This window comes from Phoca vitulina, unplaced genomic scaffold (genome assembly GCF_004348235.1).
Source record: "Phoca vitulina isolate PV1807 unplaced genomic scaffold, GSC_HSeal_1.0 scaffold10, whole genome shotgun sequence".
Lineage (NCBI taxonomy): Eukaryota > Metazoa > Chordata > Mammalia > Carnivora > Phocidae > Phoca > Phoca vitulina.
Genome location: NW_022589713.1, coordinates 19956282 through 19983305, shown reverse-complemented (window position 1 = coordinate 19983305; position 27024 = coordinate 19956282). Strand labels below are relative to the sequence as shown.

General features: G+C 35.6%; 1 protein-coding gene across 3 annotated transcripts in view; it reads left to right on the top strand.

The window, feature by feature from the left end:
* NCK1 (NCK adaptor protein 1) overlaps positions 1 to 27024 on the top strand; it is a 76318-nt gene extending 49294 nt beyond the window's left edge. The window contains exons 2-4 of one of the 3 annotated variants that reach the window (XM_032408635.1): positions 6325 to 6571; positions 20718 to 21430; positions 24151 to 27024. In XM_032408635.1, coding sequence (XP_032264526.1) covers positions 6346 to 6571; positions 20718 to 21430; positions 24151 to 24345 — 1134 coding nt within the window. In that variant the 5' untranslated portion in view covers positions 6325 to 6345 and the 3' untranslated portion in view covers positions 24346 to 27024. The other 2 variants (XM_032408636.1, XM_032408637.1) reach the window with 2 other exon arrangements.

Below are 27024 nucleotides of genomic sequence, written 5' to 3'. Positions count from 1 at the left end.
ACCCACTGTAAATTATAAAGGTCCTTATGAGGGGGAGGCAGAAGGGTTAAAGTGAGCAAAATAGATGTGAGGATCACACTAAAGGTCAGGGTGATGTAATCATGAGCCAAGGAATGTAGGCAGCTTCTAGAACCTGGAAATGGCAAGGATTAGGTTTTCCCCTGTAGCCACCGGAAGCAACACAACACTGCTGACACTTTGATTTTAGCCCATAAGACCCATTTCATACCTCTATAACCTCCAGAGCTGTAAGATAATTTGTGTTGTTTTAAGTCACTAAGTTTGTGATAATTTGTTAACAGCAGCAGTAGGTACTAATGTCCTTTGCTGTATAAAAGTTAAACATTTTTCATTTTATAGTTTCTAACACTGAAATCATGGTATTAAAAGACTTCCTTACTTCAGGAATGTGAACATATTATTTCTGTATTTTATTTTTTGTTTTGCTTTTTTATCTTGAATCAGTGTATTTTATTTTAAACTTTTAATTTTGAGATAATTATAGATCTACATGCAGTCATAAGAAATCTTACAACTTAACTAAAAGATCCAGTGTCTCCCTTACTTAGTTTCTCCCAGTGGTGACATCTGGCAAAGGTATAGTACAGTATAATAACCAGGATATTAATATTTATACAGTCAAGAGACAGAACATTTTCATCACCACAAGAATCCCTGATGTTGCCCTTTTATAACCACCCCCTCTTCCCTCCAACTCCAACTCCCTCCTTAACCCCAGGCAATCAAAATAATTTTGTCATTTCAAGAATGTCATATAAATGGAGTTACACAGTATATAAACTTTGGGATTGGTGTTTTGTTTTTGTATTTTTATTATTTCGGGGTTTTGTTTTTGTTTTTGTTTTTTTGTCACTCAGCGTAATTCCTTGGAGATACATTCAGGTTATTGTGTGTATCTATCATTTTTTCCCTTTTAATGCTGAGTGATATTCCTTGGTATGGAATATACCACAGTATGTTTAACCATTCTCTTGTTGAAGGACTTCTGAGTGGTTTACCGTTTTTGGTTATTACAAATAAAGTTGATATAAACATTTATGTAAAAGTTTTTGTGTGAGTAAAAGTCTTCATTTCTCTGGGATAAATGCCAGGAATACAGTTGGTTTGGTATGGTAGTTGCATGTTTAATTTTATAAGAAGCTGCCAAACTTTTTAGAGCATCAGTGTCATTTAACATATTCTCATCAGCAGTGTATGAGTGATCCAGTTTCAGCATATCTTTATCAGCATTTGGTATTATTACTCTTTTATTTTAGCCATTTTGATAGGTGTGTAGTGACATTTCAACATGGTTTTAATTTGCATTTTCTTAATAGCTGCTGATGATGAACATCTTTTTTTTTTTTTTTTTTAAAGATTTTATTTACTTATTTGACAGAGACACAGCAAGAGAGGGAACACAAGCAGGGGGAGTGGGAGAGGGAGAAGCAGGCTTCCCGCGGAGCAGGGAGCCTGATGCGGGGCTCGATCCCAGGACCCTGGGATCATGACCTGAGCCGAAGGCAGACGCTTAATGACTGAGCCACCCAGGCGCCCTGATGAACATCTTTTTATGTGTTTGTTTGCCATCTCTATTTTATCTTCTTCAGTGAATGTCTGCATGTCTTTTGCTCGTTTTCTAACTGAATTTGTTTTTCTACTGTTGAGTTTTTCCTTTATGGATCTTGCTCTTGGTGTCACGTTTAAGAACTCTTTTTCTGGCTCTGTATCCTGAAGATTTTCTCCTATATATTTTTCTTAAAGTTTCATAATTTTACATTTAAGGTTGTCATTCATGTTGAGTTTGTGTTTGTATAAGGTGTGAGATTAGGTCTTGTACTTTTTTTGCAGGGGCAGGGGTTATTGATGTCGTTTTACTTTAGCAACATTTGTTGAGAAAGCTTCCCCCCACCCCACTGAATTACTTTTTGTACCTTAATCAGAGAGAGGGCCAGAGAGAGGATGCACATGCAGGGAGAGTGGCAGGCAGAGGGAGAAGCAAGCGCCCTGCTGAGCAAGGAGCCTGATGCAGAATTCAATCCCAGGACCCTGGGATCATGACCTGAGCTGAAGGTAGACGCTTAACTGACTGAGCCACCCAGGCGCCCCTTGGGTTCTCTTTTCCATTGATATACATGTCTGTTTCTTTGCTGATACCATGCAATCTTGACTACTCTAGCTATATAATAAGTTTCCCCCCATTTTATTTTGACTTTAAAATGTTTTAGCTATTCTAGTTATTTTGCCTTTACATCTAAATTATAGAATAGTAGTGTCTATATATACAAAAAACTTTTGCTGGGACTTTGATAAGAATTATGTAAACCTATGTATCAATTTGGGAAAAAATAGCATCCTTATGAGTCTTCCATTTCAAAAACACTTTTATTTAGATCTTCTTTAATTTCTTTCATCTGCATTGTATAGTTTTCAACGTACAGTCTCCTTCATGTTTTGTTAGGTTTGCAACTCTTTCATTTTTTTTTTTTTTTAAGATTTTATTCATTTATCTGACAGAGAGAACACAAACAGAGGGAGAAGCAGGCTCCCCACAGAGCAGGGAGCAAATAAATTCAGCTTTTAGTTTTGGATATTGAATAGCATTATCTTTTTTCTTTCTTTCTTTCTTTTTTTTTTTTTTAAGAGTTTGTCAGAGAGAGAGAGAGAGCACGCACGCACAAGCAGGGGGAGCGGCAGGCAGAGGGAGAAAAAGGTGGACAGAGAGCTTGATGTGGGACTTGATCCCAGGATCCTGGGATCATGACCTGAGCCAAAGGCAGATGCTTAACTGACTGAGCCACCCAGGCGCCCCTGCACCTCTTTCATTTTTTTTCCTTTTTTATTTTAGTAATTATAAATGGTATTGCATTTTAAATTTTGGTGTCCATGTGTTCATTGATAGTATATAGAAATACAATTTATTTTTGCATGTTCATCTTGTGTCTTGCGACCTTGCTGAATTCACTAGTTAGTACTAGGAGGGTTTTGGGGGGGTTGTTTTTTGGGGGTTTTTTTGTAGCTTTTAGAATCTTCTCTGTAATCAGTCATGTCATCTGCAAATAAGGAGAGTTTTATTTCTTCTTTTCTGATCTGTATGCCATTTATATCCTTTTCTTGCCTTGCTGAATTTGCTAAAACTTGCAGCACTTTGTTGAGTGAGAATAGTGAGAGTGGGTATCTGCCTTGTTCTTGATTGTAGGAGGAAGGCATCTGTCTTTTACCATTAAGTATGTTGTTAGCTGTAGGTTTTTTGTAGATCCTATTTACCAGGTTGAGGAAGTTCCCTTCTATTTCTGTTTTTCTGAGAACTTTTATCATGGGGGTTAAATTTTGTCAGATGCTTTTTCTGCATTGAGTAATATGCTCATATGATTTTTCTTAGCTTGTTAATGTGGTGAATTATACTGATTAATTTTATATATTGAACCAGCTTTGCATCCCTGGAAAAAACCCTACTTGGTCATGGAGTATTAATTCTTTTTATATACTGCTGAATTCTATTTGCTAGTATTTTGTTAAGGATTTTTGCATCTGTTTTAATGAGGGATATTGATTGTTAGTTTCCTCTTTTTATACTGTTGTGTAGTTTTGACATAAGTTAATATCAGTTTCAAAGATAAATTGGGCAGTATTTCCCCTCTGCTATTTTCTAGAAGGGATTATGTAGAATTGGTGTAAATTCTTTAAATAATTGGTAGAATTCTTGAGAAGCCATCTAGACCTGGAGATTTCTTTTGCGGGGAAAACTTGGAGTTTTCAAGTTATGAATTTAATTTCCTGCATAGTGACAAGGCTATTCAAATTATCTATTTCATATTGAGTGTGTTTTGGTACTTTGTGTTTTTTGAAGAATTGGTCCATTTCCTCTAAGTTGTTGAATTCGTGTGTGTGGATTATTTGTAGCATTCCCTTATTATCCTTTTGATTGGAGGAGACAGCTTTGACTAACCCAAATACAGCTTAGAAACTAGGGTCAGTCCCCACAAGTTGCATGGCTAATATAATAATAGTAAGGTGACAACTGGAAGGATCATTGGGATGTTGATAGGAAACTAGAAAATTCTGGGTATACAACCTTCAGTGTCCTATCAACTCTAATTTTCTATAGAATGTCATTTGCCGGTTTTATGTGATTACTCTTTTAGATAAATTTTAAAGTCAGTTTGTCAAGTTTCAAAATAAATTCCTTTGGGGCCTAGGATTAAATTTATAGATTAATTATAAGGGTGTGTGTGTGCAGGTTCCCACAGGGAAGGAATCAGAGTCAGTGTTCAAGTATGCCTGGAAAAAAACCCTCTCTGCTTTCTATTGCCTCAGAAAGTCATCATTCATTGTTGTAAATTTTTTGCATCATGTGCTAGTAATAATTAAGACTTGATTATAACTTTTTATTTGCAAGTAATTTCAAACAGAAAAAAATGCAAGAATACAAATTGATTTTTCTGGTTTCTCTGTTCATTTTTTTTGAATACCACATCATCCTCTTATTTTAGCATTAGTTAATTTCACTGCTGTACATACTTGAGCCATTCTTTCAGAAGAATGTGTGGTAGTTTTTGAGGCCTTGCAATGCCACCCAAAAAGCATCTACCTTATAAACACAAAGTATCTACGCTTTAATACTAGTGGATGTTGAATTGTAGATTAAAATGCATTTCTTTGAGAATATTGAACAACTTGCTTCGTTGTTGAGAAAAGAGAATGCTGGGACACCTGGGTGGCTCAGTTGGTTAAGCTTCTGCCTTCAGCTCAGGTCATGATCCCAGGATCCTGGGATTGAGTCCCATATCAGGCTCTCTGTTCAGGGGGGAGCCTTCTTCTCCCTCTGCCCACCGCTCGCCCTACTTGTGCGTGTGTGCTCTCTCTCTCTCTGACAAATAAATAAATAAAATCTTAAAAAGAAAGAAAGAAAAGAGAATGCAATTCAAGATCCAAAACTATTTGATTTGCTTGTTAAGCCGGGGTAGCTGTTTATGTAAAATAATCTCTCTGAAGAAAGCAGGGAGCTCATCTTATAAATTCAAGAGTGAGTTAGGCTTGTAATTTTCCTTTCTTTCTTCTGAAAGAGTTTGTATAAATTGGAATTACTTGTTCTTTGAATTTTAATAGAACTTGCATGTAAACCGAGTGGTCCAGATGTTCATTATGGGAAGATTTCTTAATGACTGATTAAATATTACTACTTTTTTAATTTTTATTTTTCTATGAATTTGTATATTTTAGTTTCAGATTTATTGATAAAGTTATTTTTAATATTGCCAGGTGATTTGAATATCTGCAGCATCTGTAATTATGACTCCCTTTTTATTACTAGTATTTGGGTGTGTTTTTTCCTTTTCTCATTTATAAGTCTTGCCAGAACTATGTCCATTTTGTTAGTCATGACAAAGAATTACCTTTTTGTTCTGTTGAGCCTTTCTTCTATATCGGTTTGTTTCATAAAATTCTACTTTTATTTGTATTATTTCATTTTTTCTACTTTATATTATTCTGTGTTTCTAACTGCTTAAGACATCCAGTTCATTAATTTATTTCAAGGTTTTCTTTTCTGATGTAACTATTTACAACTAGAATCTCTTTCTATATATTCCTTTTGCTGCATCCGACAAGTTTGATTATATAAAGTCTTTTATTATTTTAGTCCTCTGAGTATTTTCACAATGCTATTATAATTTCTTCTTTGACACATGAAGTTTTAGAAGTTCCCAAACAGGAGGTTTTTAACAAGCTCTTTTTATAATGATTGTCAGAGAATATGGTTGTAGGATATCAAGTACATGAAAGTTATTGAGACTTTATCACCTCACATTGGTAATTTTTATATATGTTCCATTATATGTATTCTGCTTAGAAGTAATATTGGTGTCTATTTATTAGATCAGACTCAATGGTTTTGATGTCAGTTCTTATCTAGTCTTATTAATTTTTTTGTATCCTTATTACTGAGATAAGGTTAAAAATTGTCCTCTGTGACAATGGATTTGTCACATTTTTTTTGTGGTTCTGTCAGTCTATTTTGGAACTATGTTAATAGGTACATATAAGTTTGGCTGTTATGTATATTTAATAAAACCTTCAATTGTGTAGTGAACTTCTTTATTACTGGTAATGGTTTGCCTAAATGGTTTGCTCTTTTTGTGTATTATTAATATAGCTACACCAGTTTTGTCTTGATTAGTTATTAGTATTGCCTGTTTTTGTTTATTTTTTTTCATATTTTTTCCTTTCAACCTTTCAGTTCTCTTAGGTTTTTACGTGTATCTTTTTTGAAAAGCATGTAGACTACTCCTAGACCTTATAAAAATGTTTTATATGTGGTTGCAGTGTAGCTGAAGCTGCTGAAAGATGGCAGAAGAAGTGGTGGTAGTAGCCAAATTTGATTATGTGGCCCAGCAAGAACAAGAGCTGGACATCAAGAAGAATGAGAGATTATGGCTTCTGGATGACTCTAAGTCCTGGTGGCGAGTTCGAAACTCCATGAATAAAACGGGTTTTGTGCCTTCTAACTATGTGGAGAGGAAAAACAGTGCTCGGAAAGCATCTATTGTAAAAAATCTAAAGGATACCTTAGGTAAGTTATTTTTGTATTAAAACACCAATAATACTTTCTTTTAAATGGATGCTAGAGCTTGGTTCTTTGTATAGAATTTTGGCAGCATTGGGCAGAATTGACTAGAAAAGGCCAAGACTAGAATTTCAGCTAGGCCAGGTAGGTTTGCTCATAGCAGGGATTCAGCCAAGTCAGAAGAGCAGTAAAGGCCATAAGTGTTAGTGGGCAGTTTCTATAAATCTAGCTGGTGTTCAAGGGCCAGACCAGGGTGGTGCCCATGAGCGGACTGAATCTGATCCTCTAGCCGGGACCCCTTGAACTGTGAGTGCCTGTTGGGGTTTAGGTAAATTCTGCATCTAATTGAGACCGGGATAAATGAGGGAGATTCAGAATTGCCTCCTTGGCATTAAGGCAGTTTTTTTTAACATGGCACATTGCTGTATTTTAACCTTTAATAGCTTACATTTTGAATTTTGCTTTTAAAAACAAACCATCATTTTGTTTTTGCATTTGATAAGAGAGTTTTAAATTGTGGATTATTACTGTAGATTACCATCTACAAAGCTGATTTCTTATTTTGTTTTTCTTTTTTCCCCCTTTTTCTTCCTCTAACTGTAAAGTTTGTTTGTTTTTACTAGCTCTCCATTAGGGCCAGAGATAATGGAACCCGCTTCACAGTGGGCTTGGCTGAGCTGATAGGAAGGAAATATGCACAGATGAGGACTGGCCTCTTTCTTTTTTCTTTTAATTAAACTCCTACTTGGCTGACAGGAAGGAATAGGAGGGACAGAATTTCATTTTTGGTATTCAGGCAAACATGCTGTTACTTAATGGTTCTTTGTATATATGTGGATGAGAAAGTAAAATTTCTCTTTGCAGAAATAGTTTGGGAGTAATGTGGCATGATTGACAAATATGAAATATTATTGACCAACTGCTTTATATTAGCTTTATTTTTTATTCAGCATTATTGTTATTCTAGAGTGTTCTTTCAGATACCAGCAATAGATGACAAATCTTTTATTTTTAACACTGTAAAATAGCCAAAACCAAAATATAGTACGACTCAAATATAAAATATTTTAATATTGGTTTGTGAGTGAATAACATTTCTAGTATTCTAAAGGTAGTTTAATAAAGGGAGTTATTAATCTGGATTTTCACCATGAGTTTTAACTGCTGTATTTGAGGTTACCTTTTATTAAGATTTTAATAATTAGCAAATAAGACCATTATTATTAGTTTTTAAGTGAAGGACAAATCAGAAAGAGATTATCCTTGACAAGCTGAAGAGACCATAGTTAGAGCCAGGAACTTCTGATTTTGTAAATATTGGACACTTATTTAAAGCATGTAGATCAGAGATATTAGGGAAAATTAAGGTAACTTCTATGAAGGAACTATGCCTCATAGTGATGAAGGCACAAAAAGGATTAGGGCTACCCTAGGTAGACTTTTTTGTTCCTTTTTAAAAGGATACTAGTTTCCTGGGACTAGAGCAAATGTTTAAACAGAAGATCATGAAAAACGTAATATCATAGAGCAAAATGGAAATATATCCCAGTTTTAGATATTACTGCATATAAACTTAAAAAGCCCAACTGGATAGAATTTTTATTATTTGTTAATACGCCTGGGAAACCTTCCATACTATTTTCTGATATTATTGAGACGATTTTGGAAAGACTATATCCATTTAAGTCCTAGAATATCTCTGTTAACTTTATTACTATATTATAGTTATTGCTGCCTATATTGCAGGATACTTGAAAACATTGTTTTAAGTTAATGATCTTTTAGTTCTCCTATATAATGATGTAATTCCAGCTTTTGTATCAGATAGCCTTCTTTTTCTCAGAATTTCTGAACCCCTTTTTGATAACTTAAATGTCCTATGTGGTTAATGGATTTGTTTCACAATGATTGTGCTGGTGGAGACATTGTTTGAAAAATAAGAAAGAAAAGGAGAAAACAAAGGAGAGAGTGAATGTATGAATATATTTTCAACTATTGAAAATATATGGTTTAAAACGTCTTCCAAAATAAGTTTGAATAATAAGGTAACATTTGTGGCCATGATGATATACTTGTTTTACAGGTTCTGTTATAGTTCAGTGGGGGGAAAGTTTTAGAAAGAGAGAAGCCTCAGAAAAACTTTCTATTGCCTGGGTGTAGGCCAAGTCACATGGATTGGGTGTGGGGAGTTTCAGTGTTGCAGAACAGACCAGGAAGCTCACTGAGAATTATCCTGAGCTGTGTTAACAAACTGACAAAAGAGAACACGGGATTTTTATTCAAAATGGATTGGTTAAACGTCTTTAAAGATTTTTTCAGTAAGTTCATTTGTTTATTAAATCCATAGTTTTCTTGTAGTTTTTGAATTCGATTTTTCACTTTAAAGAATTTAAAGAAAAACTGTATGGAACCTGGTATGTTTATATAATAGACTGGTGCTTTATACTGTTTATGAAACATAAGTTAAATGATTGGTGATACTTCAAATAATATTAGTTTTGACTTGATAAGTAATATGGTTTTAAAATGTTTTAGTATCAGTGTTTAAAAATAAAGAGAAAAAGGATATAAATGAGTTTGCAGTTTTAATTTGGTAACTTTGAACTTAGCATAGACGTTTGAAGTGAATTAAATTATAACATTAAAAATATGAGGAAAGAAAGTATTAGGTGAGCCAAGTTCCTTCATCCTCAGTATTTAAATTAACATTGTTTTAGTACTTTTTACTTAGATTTTAGAGGAACAATATAGACGATAACATTTAATAAAGCAGTAAAGAGAATGTTTTGATTTAATCAATGTAGGATTGCTAGAAATGGCTCTTTTGGTAATTGTGAGATTTGATATTTTGAAATGAGTCTTGAGAGCAGCTGCATACAAAGAAAATGAAAGCACTGAAAGAAACTAGTGAATTATTGGGATTGTTTTGAGTCCAGGTCATAATGTAATACTGATACTAACTTACCAGAGCCTAATGTGTATATTTGCTAATGGCCTTTTTATGATCTTATGATAATGAACTTGATTTGATCTCTTTGAACATTTGTTTGGTGTTTCTAGAAGAATGAATAGAGGAGTTGTTGTAGAAGTCTCATGCATAAGGAATCTAAGGAAACAAAGAGTAACCTGTTGAGATTTCATTTTCAGTCAGAATGGAAAAGGAGCAAGTACTTTGTTGAGAAAGAATATGTAATTGTAATATTAAGATTCATTTGTTTCTTTAGTTAACTTTGGTGGCCAAGTGAATCCTGGAATATCTCTCTTTTGTTTACTTTTTGGAAAGTTAATACATTTTTAGATCCACTTTTTGGGTTAGTTTTCCTTTTGGAAAGTTATTAATTTATTCATTTGTTTTATCAACATATTTTTCTTGAGAACCTACTGCAAGCCAGACAAAAATCATAGAATGAAAAACTAAGACTAACTTGCATAGAATTTACATGGTGAGGAGGTAGATGGAGGTTGTTATTTAATATTAATACAGTGGATTTCATATCTTGGTTTGGTCATAAGTGATGGTCACTTGGTGGTCATAAGTGACCATAAATCAACCAGAAATGGTGTAAAAAGAATCATTGATACAGTGATTCATTATATACCATCAGTACAGTGATAAAATTATCATTCTCTCTGTTGTCTCAGAAAGTCGATAATCTTACATACATTTGTAGACCTGAGGGTCAGGGTTTGAGATTTGCAACCAAGATACTCCTTTTTTCGTTACCTGCAGCAACCCAAAATTTGTATTTATTTTGCTTTGCAGTAGAAGATACAGTAAATGTGCTCCTTGTGTGGTGGCTAGAGTAAACAAAGAGGGTACAGTATTTTAGATAAAACAGAGAATAATAAAAAATAATAATTTATCTTATTTCATGTAGATGAAATGAACAGATAAAAATACAAAAATTTAAATAAAAACTTGTAATGGAAAGAATACCATATATTTGTATTTAGAATTCCCTAGTTTTGCTCCCAGATGTACCACTTATTTAACCATGTGGCAAGGGGTATATAACTAAACTTTCCTGATTTCTTATTATTTGTGAAGGAGAGTTGGGCAAGACTAGATGATCATGGAATGTCCCTTCCAACTCTAAAAGTCTTACAGTCCTGGTAAAACAACTGATAAGTCTTACATGTGATAGAAATCAAGGGAAAATCCATGAGGGAGAAGCTGGTTTTGAAGAAGTAGGAATGTAAAAACCAGAACTACAGTTCCTTAAAGAATTAGAATCAGTAATACTTTCTTTGGCCTCATTCTGTTGAACATTTATTTAGTCAGTGATTTAGATGGAGGGAAGATGACATGCTTAAAGAAAAGAAGACTGAGGCCAAAAGAATAACTAATAAATTTAGTTCAGATATATATTTGAAAGGTAAAAACTGAGATAGAAATAAATAAGGTGAATAGGGACAGACGTTATAATGTAAAATTCTACATTAAGGTTTTTTTTTTTTTTAAAGATTTTATTTATTTATTTGACAGAGAGAGACACAGCAAGAGAGGGAACACATGCAGGGGGAGTGAGAGAGGGAGAAGCAGGCTTCCCACAGAGCAGGGAGCCTGTTGTGGGGCTTGATCCCAGGACCCTGGGATCATGACCTGAGCCGAAGGCAGGTGCTTAACGACTGAGCCACCCAGGCGCCCCTCTACATTAAGTTTTTAAAGGGAATTGAAAAGATTACTGAGAACCTGGCCTGGCAGGATTTTATATGAGTAAGAGCTGCTATGAGGTCATGATCTCGGGGTCGTGGGATTGACCCTGCATTGGGCTCCACACTAGGTGTGGAGCCTGCTTAAGATTCTCTCTCCCTCTCCCTCTGCCCTTCTCCCTGCTCTAAAAATTAAACAAAAGAAAGACTGCTATGATATTGTGGGTGCTAAAGAATTTCAATGCAGTGCATGATAGATCTATGTCGTTCAAGTGAAAGGATGCAAATAGCTACTTTTTGTGTGTGCTGGCCAAATGAGACATGACATAGTTTATCCACTTTGGATAGGTATACCTTAACAGTGGTATTGAGAAACTTGGATGCTTCCAAATACTGGCATCCAGCATATCAAGGATTTGGAAACCAGGTTATATAAAAGTAGTTATGTGTAAAAAGATTTGCCTTAGGAAAAAGACAACTGTCATGTGAGTGGAATATTCACAATGCTTAAACAGATTCTTAAAAACTTGGAGGAGTTAATAATACATTGTTTTGGTCAAGAAACAGTGCTATAGGAGGAGAGAAATAAGATCAGTGGGTAGGGGTGAGGGGCAGATTGGAAGCTATACTAACACTTGGTTTTTCTTTGAACAAAGCTAATGATAAAAATGACTACCTCATTGTTGAATGAGCACATCTTCAGTGCTCAGACCTGAGCATTCCCTCCCAACCCTGGCCAAGTCTAGCTATAAAATGGAATAATAAAGATTTTAAGTGTTTTTGAAAAATTAAATGCCAGAAGCACTAGGAGTAATAACTACCATTGATTAACAGAGTGCCTGCTCTGTGCTATGTACTGTGCTGGGGACTTTACGTATAAACTTCTTTAAACAAATGTTGGAAGGTAGGTACTTCTACACACCACCATTTCACAAACCTGAAAACTGGAGTTAAAATGAAGATTAAATAACTCAACGAAGATCAGATGAACCAGTAAGTAGCAGGACTAAAATTTTGTTAGAGTTTTCCTAGTGTACCCATTACAACTAAAGAGTAGAGAAAGAATTAGAATCAGATAAGCAATGGATTAGAAAGATTTGATGCAAGGGGGACTAAGATTAGGAGGATTGTGAACTAACTATGAAGTTGAGAAGAATTTAGAAAAGTTAATACCTTGATCTGGGTGGGGGGGCGCCTGCTTGTTGTGGATGATCTCATTGTTGCTGATTGAGAAATTAAGAGATACTGATATTTTACATTTGCATAATTTTGTAAAGTACTTTTCCATGGATTCTCTCATTGGTACCAGGAAATTGGAAAGACCATTTTTTAGCAGTAGAGACAAAAGGGCAATAAACAGGTTCTTCTCAAAGAATTGTAAGTAGGGGAGAGAAAAGCAGCCTATTGATTATGCATGTATTTGTCAGTCAGTCACATGATAAACACTAATGGAACACTTAATATGGGCTAGGCATTGGGGATGGAGCAGTGATTAAACACGTGTTTGTTCTCAAAGAAGTAAATATTGGTATACAGAGGATCAAACAGTACATTAAAAATATTTACAAAGAATAGTAATGGCACAAAAGAGAAATACATCCGTTCTGTTTGGGGAGAGAGGGAAATCTCCAGTGAGAAGAAGATACCTTGTTTGAGTCTTGAAGAATGAGGGGGCATGTGTTTGAGGTGAAAAAAAAAAACGTCATAGGCAAAGACTCAGAGTCTTGAAAAGATCTGGGGCTTTGGGGTACTGAGGAGCTTATATGTCTTAGCATTAGTATGAGGTTAAAGAAATGCTCATGAGATCACAGAGGGCTTTGTGCTGCATAGGAAACAAATATTCTAAGCTTTTGTTTTTTTCCCTGAAATATTTCTGGCCTCTGCAATTAAAATAGGTTGTTTTTGGTGTTTTTCCACTTGGAAGTTTAATGGGTGGGTCTGTCCAAAAATTCTTCATTCTTTTTTTTGACAATATATAATTAGTCTTAGGCATCTTTTTCAGAATTAAAAAAAAACCATTTTGGAACTAGCCGTTAGCTTCAAGTTTAAATTTGTATTTGCTTATATCACTCTTCAGTTTTAATCAACCTAACATTTATTGAGCATCTGGTATATGCACAGTTCTAAATAGTATAGGAAATGAAAAAGATCAGTGAGACATGGAATGCTCTTCCTTTCTGGAAGCTGCTGGCTATAGTAGATAAGCTTAAAAGACAAACACAAGAAATGTTACAATACAAGTACCTCACAAGTACAAAGTACTAGAGTGCTTTAAAAAGGAGAGCTTACATTATTGGGAGATGATGGTGGGAAATGAAGGATGTTGGAAAACACAAAATGGGAAGTGAATAAAATAAAATTGTTATTTGAAGTGGCGCTTCTTGAATGGGTAGATTTTTGATAGGAAAAGTTTTTTTTGTTTTTTTTTTTTAGATTTTATGTATGTATGTATGTGACAGAGAGAACACAAGCAGGGGGAGCAATAGAGGGGAGGGAGAGGGAGAAGCAGGCTCCCTTTTGAGCAGGGAGCCTGATGCGGGGGGTCAATCCCAGGACCCGGGGATCCCATGACCTGAGCCTAAGGCAGATGCTTACCCAACCAAGCCACCCAGGTACCCCAATAGGCAGAAGTTTTAATAGGTTTTGGAAAGAAACTAGCAAACAAGGCAAACGAAATACTGAAGGTTGAAATATTATTTATTCCTGGGTTTTTAAGTGGCCCATTTTTATTGAGATTTAGGATAGTTTCATTGCAGGTTATTACGGAAAGAATATTTTATTTAACAATTACTATATGTAATATGCTATTATTTTACATTATTCACTTTTTAAAAATTTATTTACTTCTTATAACACTGTGACAGTAAGTGGTGTTTTCTCCATTTCTAAGCTCAGAAAAGTGAAATAGTTTGCTCAGGTTTCCACAGTAAGTGGTATAGCTGGGATTTGAACCCAAAGGCTCATTCAAAGTCTATGCTGTTTTTTGGGACGCCTGGGCGGCTCATTCGGTTAAGCGTCTGCCTTTGGCTTGAGTTGTGATCCTGGGGTCCTGGGATCAAGTCCTGCATCGTGCTCCCTGCTCAGCGGGGAGCCTGCTTCTCCCTCTGCCTGCCGCTCCCCCTCCTTGTGTGTGCTCTCTCTCTCTGTCAAATAAATAAAATCTTTTAAAAAAAAATTACAAAGTCTTTGCTCTTTTCAGTACTCTATACCATAAGCCTAGAAAGGAAGAGTGAGGACATTCTGGAGAGGGCTATAGATTCTAGGAAGAGTATTTCTCTTAATTTGATAGTCAATAAAGAGCCACTGTTGACTTCTGAGCAATAATGTCATGTGATTGCAACTGTATTTATGGATGATGGGTTGGAGTGGGATGGATTGGATTAGTAAGGAAACTAGTTTAGAGGGTTATTGAAGACTCAAACACAACAAAATGGGCCTGAAATAGCATGGGAATAGTGGGAATGGAAAGTGTTGGCAGAAAGGAAGTACGGATTTTATGTGGGAATCTTTTAAGAAAAAATTTTTATGAGGTAAAATTCATATAACAAAATCATTTTAAAGTGTACATTTCAGTGGTATTTAGTATACTAACAGTGTTGTGCAACCATCACATCTGTCTAATTCCAAACCATTTTCATCACCCAAGAAAACCCTATTCCAATTAAGCAGTCACTCCCCATTATACCCTCCCTTCATCCCCTGGCAATTGCTAATCTGCTCTCTGTATATATGAATTTACCTATTCTGGCTATTTCATGTAAATGGAATTATACAATATGTGATCTCTTGTGTCAGGTTTCTTTCAGTTGGCATCCTGTTTTTGAGGTTCATCTATGTTGTAGCATGTGTCAGTACTTCATCCCTTTTATGGCTGAATAATACTCCATTATATGGATATATATATACCACATTTTGTTTATCCATTAGTCTGTTGATGGGCATTTGGGTTGTTTCTACCTTTTTGTTACTGTGTATAGTGAAGCTATGAACATTTGTGTACAAGTGTTTGAATATGTATTTTTGGTTCTTTTGAGTATATACCTAGGAGTGGAATTAATGGATCATGTGGTAATTACGTTTTTTAACATTTTGAAGGGACCATTAAATTGTTTTCCACAGCAGTTGTACCATTTTACATTTTAGTCAACAGGGTAGGAAGGGTTCCAGTTTTATCCATATCCCCATCAACACTTGTTATTTTCTTTTTTTTTTGTTTGGTTTTGTTTTGTTATAGATATCCTGATAGGTGTAAAGTGGTATTTCATTGTGTTTTGATTTGCATTTTAACAAAGATGGTGAACATCTTTTCATGTGTTTTGGGGGCATTTGTATATCTTTGTTGGGGAAATGTTTGTTCAAGTCCTTTGCCTGTTGTTAAAGTAGGTTCTTTTTGCTTCTGGGTTCTAAGAGTTCTTTATATGTTCTGGATATAGACCTTAGACTGTAATCTTTTTTAAATTATTATTGCTTGTGCTTTAGGGGTCACAAGAATTCATTGCTAACTCCCAGGTCATAAAGATTTTCCCTGATAGTTTTAAAATTTTAACTCTTACATTTGAGTAATTGATCCATTTTGAGTTAATTTTTTTTTGTCATGCGAGGTAGGAGTATAGCTTCATTCTTTTGTACATGGATATCCATTTCTTCCAGCACCATTTGTTGAAGAGCCTGTTGTTTCCTCCATTAAATGGTCTTGGCACCCTTGTTGAAATCAATGGACCGTGGATGTATGAGTTTATCTCAGGACTCTCAGCTCTATTCTTTTGGTCTATATGTCTGTCCTTTTGTGCTAGTACCATACTGTTTTGATTACTTTGTGGCTTAGAAGTGAGTTTTGAAATTGGGAAGTGTGAATCCTCCAGTTTTGTTTTCATTTTTTCATTTTCGGGGGTTGGGGGCAAAGGGAGAGGGAGAGAGCGAGAGAATCTTAAGCAGGCTCCATGCCCAGTATGGAGCCCAACACGAGGCTCGATCTCACAACCCTAAGATTGTGCCCTAGCTGAAATCGAGAGTCATTGCTTAACCAACTAAGCCACCCAGGTGCCCCATTGTTTTCATTTCGTAGGATTGTTTTGGTTATTTGGTGTGCCTTGCAATTCCATATGAATTTTAGAATCAGCATTTCCATTTCTGCAAAAAAGGAGTATTGGAACTTTGATAAGGATTACATGGAATCTATGGATCACTTTGGGTAGTATTGCCATCTAAAAATATTGAACCCTCAAATCCATAAACACAATGTCTTTTCATTTATTTAGGTATACTTTAATTTCAGCAATATTTTGTAGTGTTCAGTATACTGGTCTTGTACCTCCTTGATTAAAAAACTTAACCTGTGTATTTTATTATTAATGCTATTATAAATGGAATTGTTTTCTCAATTTCCTCTTCAAATTGTTCACTGCTAGTGTATAGAAATGCAACTGTTTTTTGTGTGTTGATTTTGTATCTTGCAACCTTGATAAATTTGTTTCCTCTAACATTCTTTTGGTGTGGGTTTTTTTAGGATTTTCTGTATATATGATCATGTCATCTGCAAATAAAGATTATTTTACTTCTTCCTTTCTTGTTTGGATCTCTTTTATTTCTTTTTCTTGCTTACTTGCCCTGGCTAGCACTTCCAGTACACTGTTGAATAGAAGCGGCTGAAAGGGTATCCATGTCTTATTCCTGATCTTAGCTTTCAGTCTTTTACTATTGAGTGTGATGGTAACTTTTTTTTTTTTTTTTAAATAAATGCCCTTTATGATGTTGAGGAAATTCCCTTGTATTCCTAGTTGGCTGATACTTTTTATCATGAAAGGATGTTAGATTTTATCCAATGCTTTTCTACATCATTTGAAATGGTCACGTGTGTTTTTTTCCTTCCTTATATTAATGTGGTATATAATATTGATTTTCATATTGTTGAATAGATGAACTACTCTTCCATTCCCAGGACAAATATCCCTTTGTCATGATATACATTCCTATGAATATGCTGCTATATTGTTTGTTAGTATAGATGATCCCTATTTTGGGGGCACCTGGGTGGCTCAGTCGTTAAGCGTCTGCCTTTGGCTTAGGTCATGATCCCAGGGTCCTGGGATCGAGCCCTGCATCGGGCTCCCTGCTCAGCGGGAAGCCTGCTTCTCCTTCTCCCACTCCCCCTACTTGTGTTCCTGCTCTCGCTATCTCTCTCTCTCTGTCACATAAATAAATAAAATCTTAAAAAAAAAAATGTTTAGATGATCCCTATTTTTTGCAGGTTCCATATTTGTGAATTTGCCTACTTGCTAAAATTTATTTCTAAGCCCAAATTGATAATTGTGGTGCTTTTGTGGACATGTACAGAGTGGCAAAAATCTTGAGTTGCCTGATGCACATGTTGCCAGCTGATGTTGAACAAGGGTGATGCTTAACCAACTGCACCACCCAGGCTCCCCCTAGAATTCCATCTTTATACATTGTATGCCCATTAACCTAGATTTAAAATTACTGTTTTATACGTTTGTATCTTAAATCATATAGGAAAAAAGGATTTATAAGCCAAAAATGTAATATTACTGGCTCTTATATTTATGAATGAAGCTACCTTTACTATTGTTCTTTATTTCTTCATATGGCTTCAAGTTACTGTTTAGTGTCTTTTCATTTTATTTTATTTATTTTTTTTAAAGATTTTATTTATTCGAGAGAGTGAGAATGAGAGAGAGAGAGAGAGCATGAGAGGGGGAAGGGGGCAGAGAGAGAAGCAGACTCCCTGCTGAACAGGGAGCCCGATGTGGGACTCGATCCTGGGACTACAGGGTCATGACCTGAGCCGAAGGCAGTTGCTTAACCAACTGAGCCACCCAGGCTCCCATGTCTTTTCATTTTAGCATGGAGAACTTTCTTTAGCATTTCTTGCTCCTTCAGTTTTTGTTTAGGAGTGTCTTAATTTTTCCTTTGGTTTTGAAGGACAGTTTTGCTGGGTATAGAATTCTTGGTTGACAGTTTTTTCTTCTATCATCAGATTCTGCCCCCTTCCTAGGGTTTGTTGCTTTTTATTATAGGTTGTTGTTTGCTTGTTTAGTGAGTTTTCTAAGCTATTTTTGTAAAGTCTGTATTCTTTGTCATGTGTGGCCTCTGAAGTTGGGTGTTCTGTCTTTTCCTTTCCAGCGTTTTCATTCTGTCTGTTCCTTGTCCCAGTTGTTGTCCCTTGCCCCAGGCTGCTGCATCAATTAAATGATTTCAGTAAAAGAATGAGAATGTTCCAGGTCCAGTGAAACCAAGGCAAGCCTTTGTGCCAATCCTTCACGTGGCTGCCAGATAGGTTGTGAAACCCAGCATCACAATTCTTTGAGAATAAGATCTGTGTTGCTTTCTCTGGCATTAGGAGTGCCAGTTGCTGTCCTCAAAGCCACTACTGATTTGGGATGTAAGAGATGGTAGACAGGCAATTTAAAATGCCACAGCATTCTCTTACTACAAAGCAGCAACTTCTTTTCCCACTAATCCTTGCCCTAGTTTTTGTAAGGTTGTTTTTTTTTATTAGATTCCAGAGTTCTGTAAAAGTTGATTCTGACATTATCTGCCAGCTCATATTAATTGTTTTTTTTTGGATGGATGGAGCCCTAGAATTCCCTACTCTGCCAGAAATCCCTGATGTGGGGATTTTTCAGGATATCATTAACCACTAGTAAGGAAGTTGGGAGGCAGGGAATTGATTTATGGGCATGGGAGAGGTTATTTTTATTTGAACATGAGTGTTGTATTTGAGGTGCTAATAGTACAATCTGTAGATGTCTAGTGACAGTTGGAATTGTAGTGCTTGAATTCCAGAAAGAGCTTAGACCTGCAAAGAGACCTTGGAACCTTCTATACAGAAGTTACAGAAAATAAAAGTATAAGATATCCTTGAAGTAGAAAGGAAGTCCAGGCATCATATCTTGGGAAACACTTTCAACTGAGGAATCTATTCACTTTTTCATTCAGCAAACATTCACTTGTTCCTATTGTGTGGGCGCTGGAGATAAGAAAGGTATTAAGATCCAATTTTCTGCCAGGAAACTCACTCTCATATTAAGGAAGGCAAGAAAATAAGTACAATACAATTTTGTAACAAGGTTTAGAGAAGCCCAGACAGAGATACACAAGAATATCTAAAAAGGTAAGACAGGAGACTCTCAAGGGAGTTAAAGGAGAAAACAATAGAATAATCTATGATCTTGGTTGCTGCATAGAGAGTTTAAAAAGAATGAGGGCTCTAAAAGTACTGATTTGGCAGTAAAGAGATGACACAGTTTTTATAAGAATGGTTTAATTGAGTAGTTTGGTAGAATGGTAGAGATTAAAGGACCAGATCATAAGGAGTTAGGAGTGAATGAATGGTGAAGAAGTTGAAGGAAAAAAAGAGGCAGCTTTTTAAAGAATGGTGTAATTCAAAAGGAGTAGCAGAATTGAAGTAACTTTATTTTGGAATAGAAGTGATCTGTGAGTATGATTTTAGACAGTAGAAGGGACTGAGTAGGAGGGAAACAAGGATGGCCAAGAGTCCCAAAAGAGGCAGGAAAGGTGATATTTAAAAACCCAGGAGGATCAGAGATTGGAAACTTGCATGAAGAAAAAGAGTGAGGGTAATAAGAAAGTTTTGAGATTGTGGGAAGGTACAAGAAGTTTTATCTAGGAATGCCTCTGTTTTCTCAGTAAAAGCAGAACACAAAATCATGTGCTAAGAAATGATCAGTAGTGAAAACACATGACAAAAATTGACGTAGCATACATTTATGATGGTAGTACCATGTGGTGCTTTTCTCATTTCTTTCAACAAATATATATTAAGCATCTACTGTATACTAAGCACTGTCTGAGATCTTTGGTGTTATATCTGTGAACAAAGTAAACAAAAATCCCTGCTCTTCTGTAGCTTGCATGTGAACAGGGTGAGGGTATACAAACAAGGAAATAATGTATTATTTTAAAATAAACATAATGAGGAAAATAGAGCAACATGGACCTGGGAACTAAGAAAGCAAATGGAAGGATTACCCAGACATAACTACAATCTTATATTACATATCAAGTTGTAATTTATTGTTCTATTTCCATACAGCTAATTGCAAAATTAGGTTGATAAAAGTAAGACAAGAATATGTACTTAGATTGTGGATATGAGAGAAATAATCTATATTTACATTTGGAAGAAATTTTTTTAAATTTAGGAAAACTGTCATTATGTTATACAATTATTTCAGCACCTTTGAGAGAAAAGTGAGAAGGTAAACTGTCATTTAATAACTGCATTTACATGTTTGGTTATGAAAAGAATTTGTGAAGGAAGTCAAAAGGTACAACTTCCAATTATAAAATAAGTCATGAAGATGTAAAATAAAGGAAAAAAAGAAATTTGTTATCTATTAAGTTTAAAGGCTGAAAGAGCTACAGAGGTGAAGATCCTTTTTAAAGAATGAATAAATTGGGTTTTTTGGTTTTCATTATCTTATATTCTCTTCTTATTACTCTTTTTTTATGTGAACAGGCATTGGAAAAGTGAAAAGAAAACATAGTGTGCCAGATTCTGCATCTCCTGCTGATGATAGCTTTGTTGACCCAGGGGAACGTCTCTATGACCTCAACATGCCTGCTTATGTGAAATTTAACTACATGGCAGAGAGAGAGGATGAATTATCATTGATAAAAGGGACAAAGGTGATCGTCATGGAGAAATGCAGTGATGGGTGGTGGCGGGGTAGCTACAATGGACAAGTTGGATGGTTCCCTTCAAACTATGTAACTGAGGAAGGTGACAGTCCTTTGGGTGACCATGTGGGTTCTCTGTCAGAGAAATTAGCAGCAGTTGTCAATAACCTGAATACTGGGCAAGTGTTGCATGTGGTACAGGCTCTTTACCCATTCAGTTCGTCCAATGATGAAGAACTTAATTTTGAGAAAGGAGATGTAATGGATGTTATTGAAAAGCCTGAAAATGACCCTGAATGGTGGAAATGCAGGAAGATCAATGGAATGGTTGGTCTGGTGCCAAAAAACTATGTTACCATTATGCAGAATAATCCATTAACCTCAGGTTTGGAACCATCACCTCCGCAGTGTGATTACATTAGGCCTTCACTCACTGGAAAGTTTGCTGGCAATCCATGGTATTATGGGAAAGTCACCAGGCATCAAGCAGAAATGGCATTAAATGAAAGAGGGCATGAAGGTGATTTCCTCATTCGTGATAGTGAATCTTCGGTAAGTTGGTTTTCAAATAAATGGAAATAGAGCTCTGAGTATTAAAAAAAATAAATAGAAGATTGGAAGGGTTAAGTTTCTTCCCTAAAATTAACCAGGTGATAAGTTGGGACATAAATTTAGATGTTCTGAACCTAAAATCAGTGTTCTTCACAGTTGTATTTATTTTGGATAAAATATAGCCCTAGCAGTGATAACTACACTGGATTATTTGGCCTTGTTTAATTCTGTTTGTCTTGCCTTTCTGAAATATCTTCTCTTGCGTTAAACTGAAAAATGGAGAAAACTGAACCATGGCTTCTTCAGAGTAAAACAACACAATGAACTAAACTGGGAAAATACTTTTTTTTGAGAAAAAGAGAGAGAGAGAGAGAGAGAGAGAGAGAGAGCATGAGTGGGGGGAAGGGCAGAGGGAGAGAGAGAGAGAATCTCAAGCAGGCTTCATGCTCAGTGCAGAGCATAATGTGGGGCTTGATATCACAACCCTGAGATCATGACCTGAGACGAGGTCATGACCTGAGATGAAATCGTAAGTCGGATGCTTAACTGACTGAGCCACCCAGGCACACCTGGGAAAACATTTCTTAAATTGCATATTGGATGTGCTGTCATGCTTAGTAAAGGAAATCCCTAAATTAAAAAAAATTAAGTTTTAACTTTCTTCATAGATTGGTTGTTTGGAAGTTGGAAACCCTTAAATTATTTACCTCAAAAACCTATTTTAATACTCACTGTATTTGAAATGCATTTGCAATAAAAGATACATTTTTTCCAATACTAGTAAAACAGTAAAAGTATAAAACCATAAAATTGAATAATAATTATATGGGCTCTTTTGGTTAATGTTTAGGATATTAGAATTTGATGATATTTATTTCCCTTTAAAATGGTCTTTATTTTTCCTTTTAAAAGGATACCACTACTTTTCCACTTTTCAAAACATTAGTACTGGTTTTGTTTCTGTGTATGAGTTGTACAAAAGTGAACGTGTGATTGTGTAAAAGGTTGAAAGTCGGAAGAAAACCTATCTGTTTGGTGTGTGTGTGTGTGCACATGCATATGGTGTATATATGTTTATAAGAGGGAGGGAAGAAAGTAGAGAAGGAGAAACCAAGGCTAATTGAACTGCTTGATATGAAGTTCAGGAAATGGGGCCTATACATACCCCCTAAGGAAGAGCATGATCGATGATAGGGAAGAGTGGTGGGATTTGTTTTCTGTTAGATGCCTGACTTAACCCTGCTTTCCAGGACAAGCAATGGGCAAGAGGGGTTAGGAAGTGAGTGACCTCAGAGCAGGTGGTAAGAGTAACCATAGGTATAGGATGTTTCCAAGAAGCCCACTGTTTGAAACTTTGTCAGTAATTATATAAAAGGAGACTTTTTTAGACTGTTCAGAAAAGTATTAGCTTAAAACAAAACAAAACAAAAAACCTAAGAAAGTAGCTTCATTACAGAACACTGTATTTTCTTGTGGTGGGTAATTGAGCATAGATATTATCCAAAATACACCATTATTTTTAGCAGTAGAATTTTTAAAGTAAAGGTCTCAAACAGGCATATTGTGTTTGACCTGAGCAATGTTTTTTAAACATTTGAATTTGTTACCAGTATTTAAATACTGAGAGATTTATTATAAAAATTCAGATGACAGACTTCCTTTTAAAATTGGAAGGCCTGCCAGCATTACCCCTATTCCTACAAGACAACAATCACAGCTAAGTGGCCACCTCCTTTAGATTGGCCATGCACTGTTCCTTCTCTCTATCCACACTGTCACTTGTTTACATGTCTTTTTACCCTTATAGGCATTTGAGTTTATGACCTCTCATTAGTGTCTGTCATCTTTGAGAATTCAGAACATTGTCTCAGCTAGTCTGTAAGATAGCTACTATTAGCTCACATTAGCTCATGTTTTCTCATGTGTTTCTCCAGTTGTCTGGCAGGAGAGAAGATAGCTGTTGTGCTTCAGATGTTAAACTTTAAACTAAAGGATTTGCTGTGGGTGTTAGAGCATATTATTTAAGAGACTCTGGAGTTGGGGCGCCTGGGTGGCTCAGTTGTTAAGCATCTGCCTTCGGCTCAGGCATGATCCCAGGGTCCTGAGATCGAGCCCCTCATTGGGCTCCCTGCTCAGTGGGAAGCCTGCTTCTCCCTCTCCCACTCCCCCTGCTTGTGTTCCCTCTCTCGCTGTCTCTCTCTCTCTGTCAAATAAATAAATAAAATCTTTAAAAAAAAAAAAAAAGAGACTTTGGAGTCTGACTGCTTGAGTTTGAATTCTGGCTCTCTTGTTAACTAGATGGATGATTTTGAGGAATTTAGCTTCTCTTGGCCTGGATTTTCTCATCTCTGAAAGGGGTTGGTTGGAGGTATAAAGGAGATAATCTATGTAAATAATTTAGCATAGTGCCTAGTACTTAGCTAAAATTTGAGCACTTACTGTTATTAGTCTAATATAAAATGGATGTCTTTCAAAATGTTTACCCTGGGGCGCCTGGGTGGCTCAGTCGTTAAGCGTCTGCCTTCGGCTTGGGTCTTGATCCCGGGGTCCTGGGATCGAGTCCTGCATCGGGCTCCCTGCTTGGTGGGAAGCCTGCTTCTCCCTCTCCCACTCCCCCTGCTTGTGTTCCTGCTCTCGCTATCTCTCTCTGCTAAATAAATGAATGAAATCTTAAAAAAAAAAAAAAAATGTTTACCCTATGTGTTTTTTTTCTCTTTTAGCCAAATGATTTCTCTGTATCACTAAAAGCACAAGGGAAAAACAAGCATTTTAAAGTGCAACTAAAAGAGACTGTCTACTGCATTGGGCAGCGTAAATTCAGCACCATGGAAGAACTTGTAGAACATTACAAAAAGGCACCAATTTTCACAAGTGAACAAGGAGAAAAACTGTATCTTATCAAGCATTTGTCATGATAATGCTGACCAGAAGTGACTGCCTCACAGCTATAATTCGTCATGTAATTAAAGACTGAGAAAATGTCAGTCCAGTCATGTTTGATTGGAAATCGCTTTCTGACCCTACATGAGAATTGACTATAATACATAAGTATTTTTATTATGACTCAGCCCATACATATATACTACGTATGCAAAGCATCTGCACAAAGCAGTTCCTTATCCTTGGTCTTCTGTTTTATTGTTTTCTTTGCTGTTTTTCTCTTTGCTTCTAATATTAAGGTTTTATATTTTGAAAAAAATAATGCAGATCAAAGGTCTTTACATGGAAGAATTTATTGGTTTATTTTCTTTATTTCCTTGTACGGGCACCATATTAGTCACTTCTGCAATGGTTTCTCTTCATATAAAATTATTATATCAGTATATGGCATATGCTAAAATAAATTTCTTGGACAATGTTTTTTTCTGTGACTAAATAGCAATAATAAATGGAAAATTAGAAATTATTTTCAGGTATTTGTTGTAAGCCATTGTAAATATCAAGTATGTTGTGTCTGCCATTTTAAAAAATTTATTCATTGTCTTCATTGTAAAGCAAAACAAATAGGACATACGTTTGAAAACGTATCTTGTACACTTTTAATTTACAGCTGTTGGAAACAAAAATCTCTAAATTTCTAAGATTTTTTGGGGGGTGCTTCTTTTCTGGTTATTCAAGAGAATAAAGCAGTCTCTGAGATATTTAGCTTTTCAAACTGTAAATGGATGCTCTAGTGTTATATATTACTTTTTCCCCTAGTGTTATTTTACCAAAGCATCTTGTATTGGGGTATATCTGTGTCAGTGTGAAAAAAGCTGTGGCCAGATATTGGGGAAATAGGAGGCAGTGAGATACTTGGTTTCCCTCCCACCTCTAAACATCAGTAATTATCAGGCATAGTATTTCTACTATTTTCATTTCCTCCTTTCAGCTTTGGGTTTTGTTGACTAAGACACTAAAATGGATTATACCTGAGGAAAAGATGGGATGTGCCAAATGGTTAGAGAAAGTTATTTTTAAAATCTTACTTTTTGGAGGGTTTCTGTTATGTTTTTGTTTACTAAGCAGAAGTTTGGGTGTATGGATGAGAGGCTTTTATGGAGTATTGAATCTACTTCTGCAGGTTGTAGAAGAAAACAACTGTATTTTGTGAGCCCCCCCCATTATTAATTCTGGAATTTAAATTTAAGCAAAGTAACCTTCAATATTTTAATTAAAATACTTACTAAAATCATATAACTTAGTAGGAAATCATATGGTATTTTCAAAAATTTCCCCAGTGCTGCCTAAGCAAATGAATGTTTTCTGTTCTTTAATATGTTATAGATAAGTATTTAATATACCAATATTACTGATGTTAAAATTGAAGTTGTCTAATTCCTGAGGTTTTTAGTTTGGGTTTTTTTTTTAATATTAAATATTTAGTTCTTTAAATCTTAAAATCATTTAAGACTGACATTGCCACTGGGTGGCAGCCCTGGCTTCTCCCACTAAGCAACAGGAGTTAGCAAATGTAATTAAGACTTTGATGTACAATTTTTCATTTTCATTACATCCGCTTTTAAAGCCTTTTAGTTCATATTTCATTATCTTTGTCAGTCTCCCTTTGTTTATTGAAATGATTATTAGTAGACAGTGTAATAGAAATAAAAGTCGTGTGCTTACTTTTTTGCTGTAAAATCACTTGAATATAAGTTGAAGAAAATAGTTTCAAAGTGTTAAAATATGACTAGGTAGTAAGCATCTTTTTATTTAAACAAACATTTGATGATGCTTTCTTTTTCTCCATTTTTTTTGTTTTTCCCCCAGTCTTCCTTTTTTTTTTTTAAGAGGTTTGTTTAAAAAAAAAGCAATTAATCTTTTGTATCACAGACATGAACTGTATTTATAGCAAACCCCACTGAGCTTATGTTAAGGATTTTGAGAAAGCAGCTAGGAATGGAGTAGCACTGGAAGTAGATTGCACATTTCTGTGCCATAATTAGATTCATAATAACTAGAGAGTTCCCAGATAGCCCACATGACCATTTTAACAAGCACTGCATTTACTAATCTTCCACAAGTTGGCCATCTGGTTGTTCAACAAAACAGAGCTTGAACAGCATCCAGGACGTGAGGCAGGCAAACCAGGCTGTAGAACTTTAACATTTGTTAAATCAGGCAAGAGAAAATGTATTCCACATAGATATAAAAGGTGTCATCACTCTTCTTTTTCTGTTGCCACATTTTTCTTCTTTCAGGTATCCTGTAGTTTCTCAAGTCCTTCTTTAGTCCCTCTCCTGTGCATGCACAGGTGGGCTGCAAAATGCCAGGGAGTTGATGAACCAGTAATACCTATTGTGTGCTGTTATTATACTGGGACAAAAACCTCACTGGGAACTACGGAATTTTGTACTTAAACTTTTTATCGATTTTTTAAAAGTCTTGAACCAACCCTTACATCAATGACTGTTTTTATAAACCCAAATTTTACTTGAAGCAATTTTCTTAAGAATTAGAACAACCTTAAAAAACATCTATATAGCTAGCGAGTAGCAGGGCTTGTATTAGAAACCAGGTTTCCTTATTCCCAGCCTGATAACATTCTGTTTGGTGGACACACTGCCATCTGTCTGCTTGTTTTAGACTCAGGGTTCTGGGGGTAGCCTGGGTGG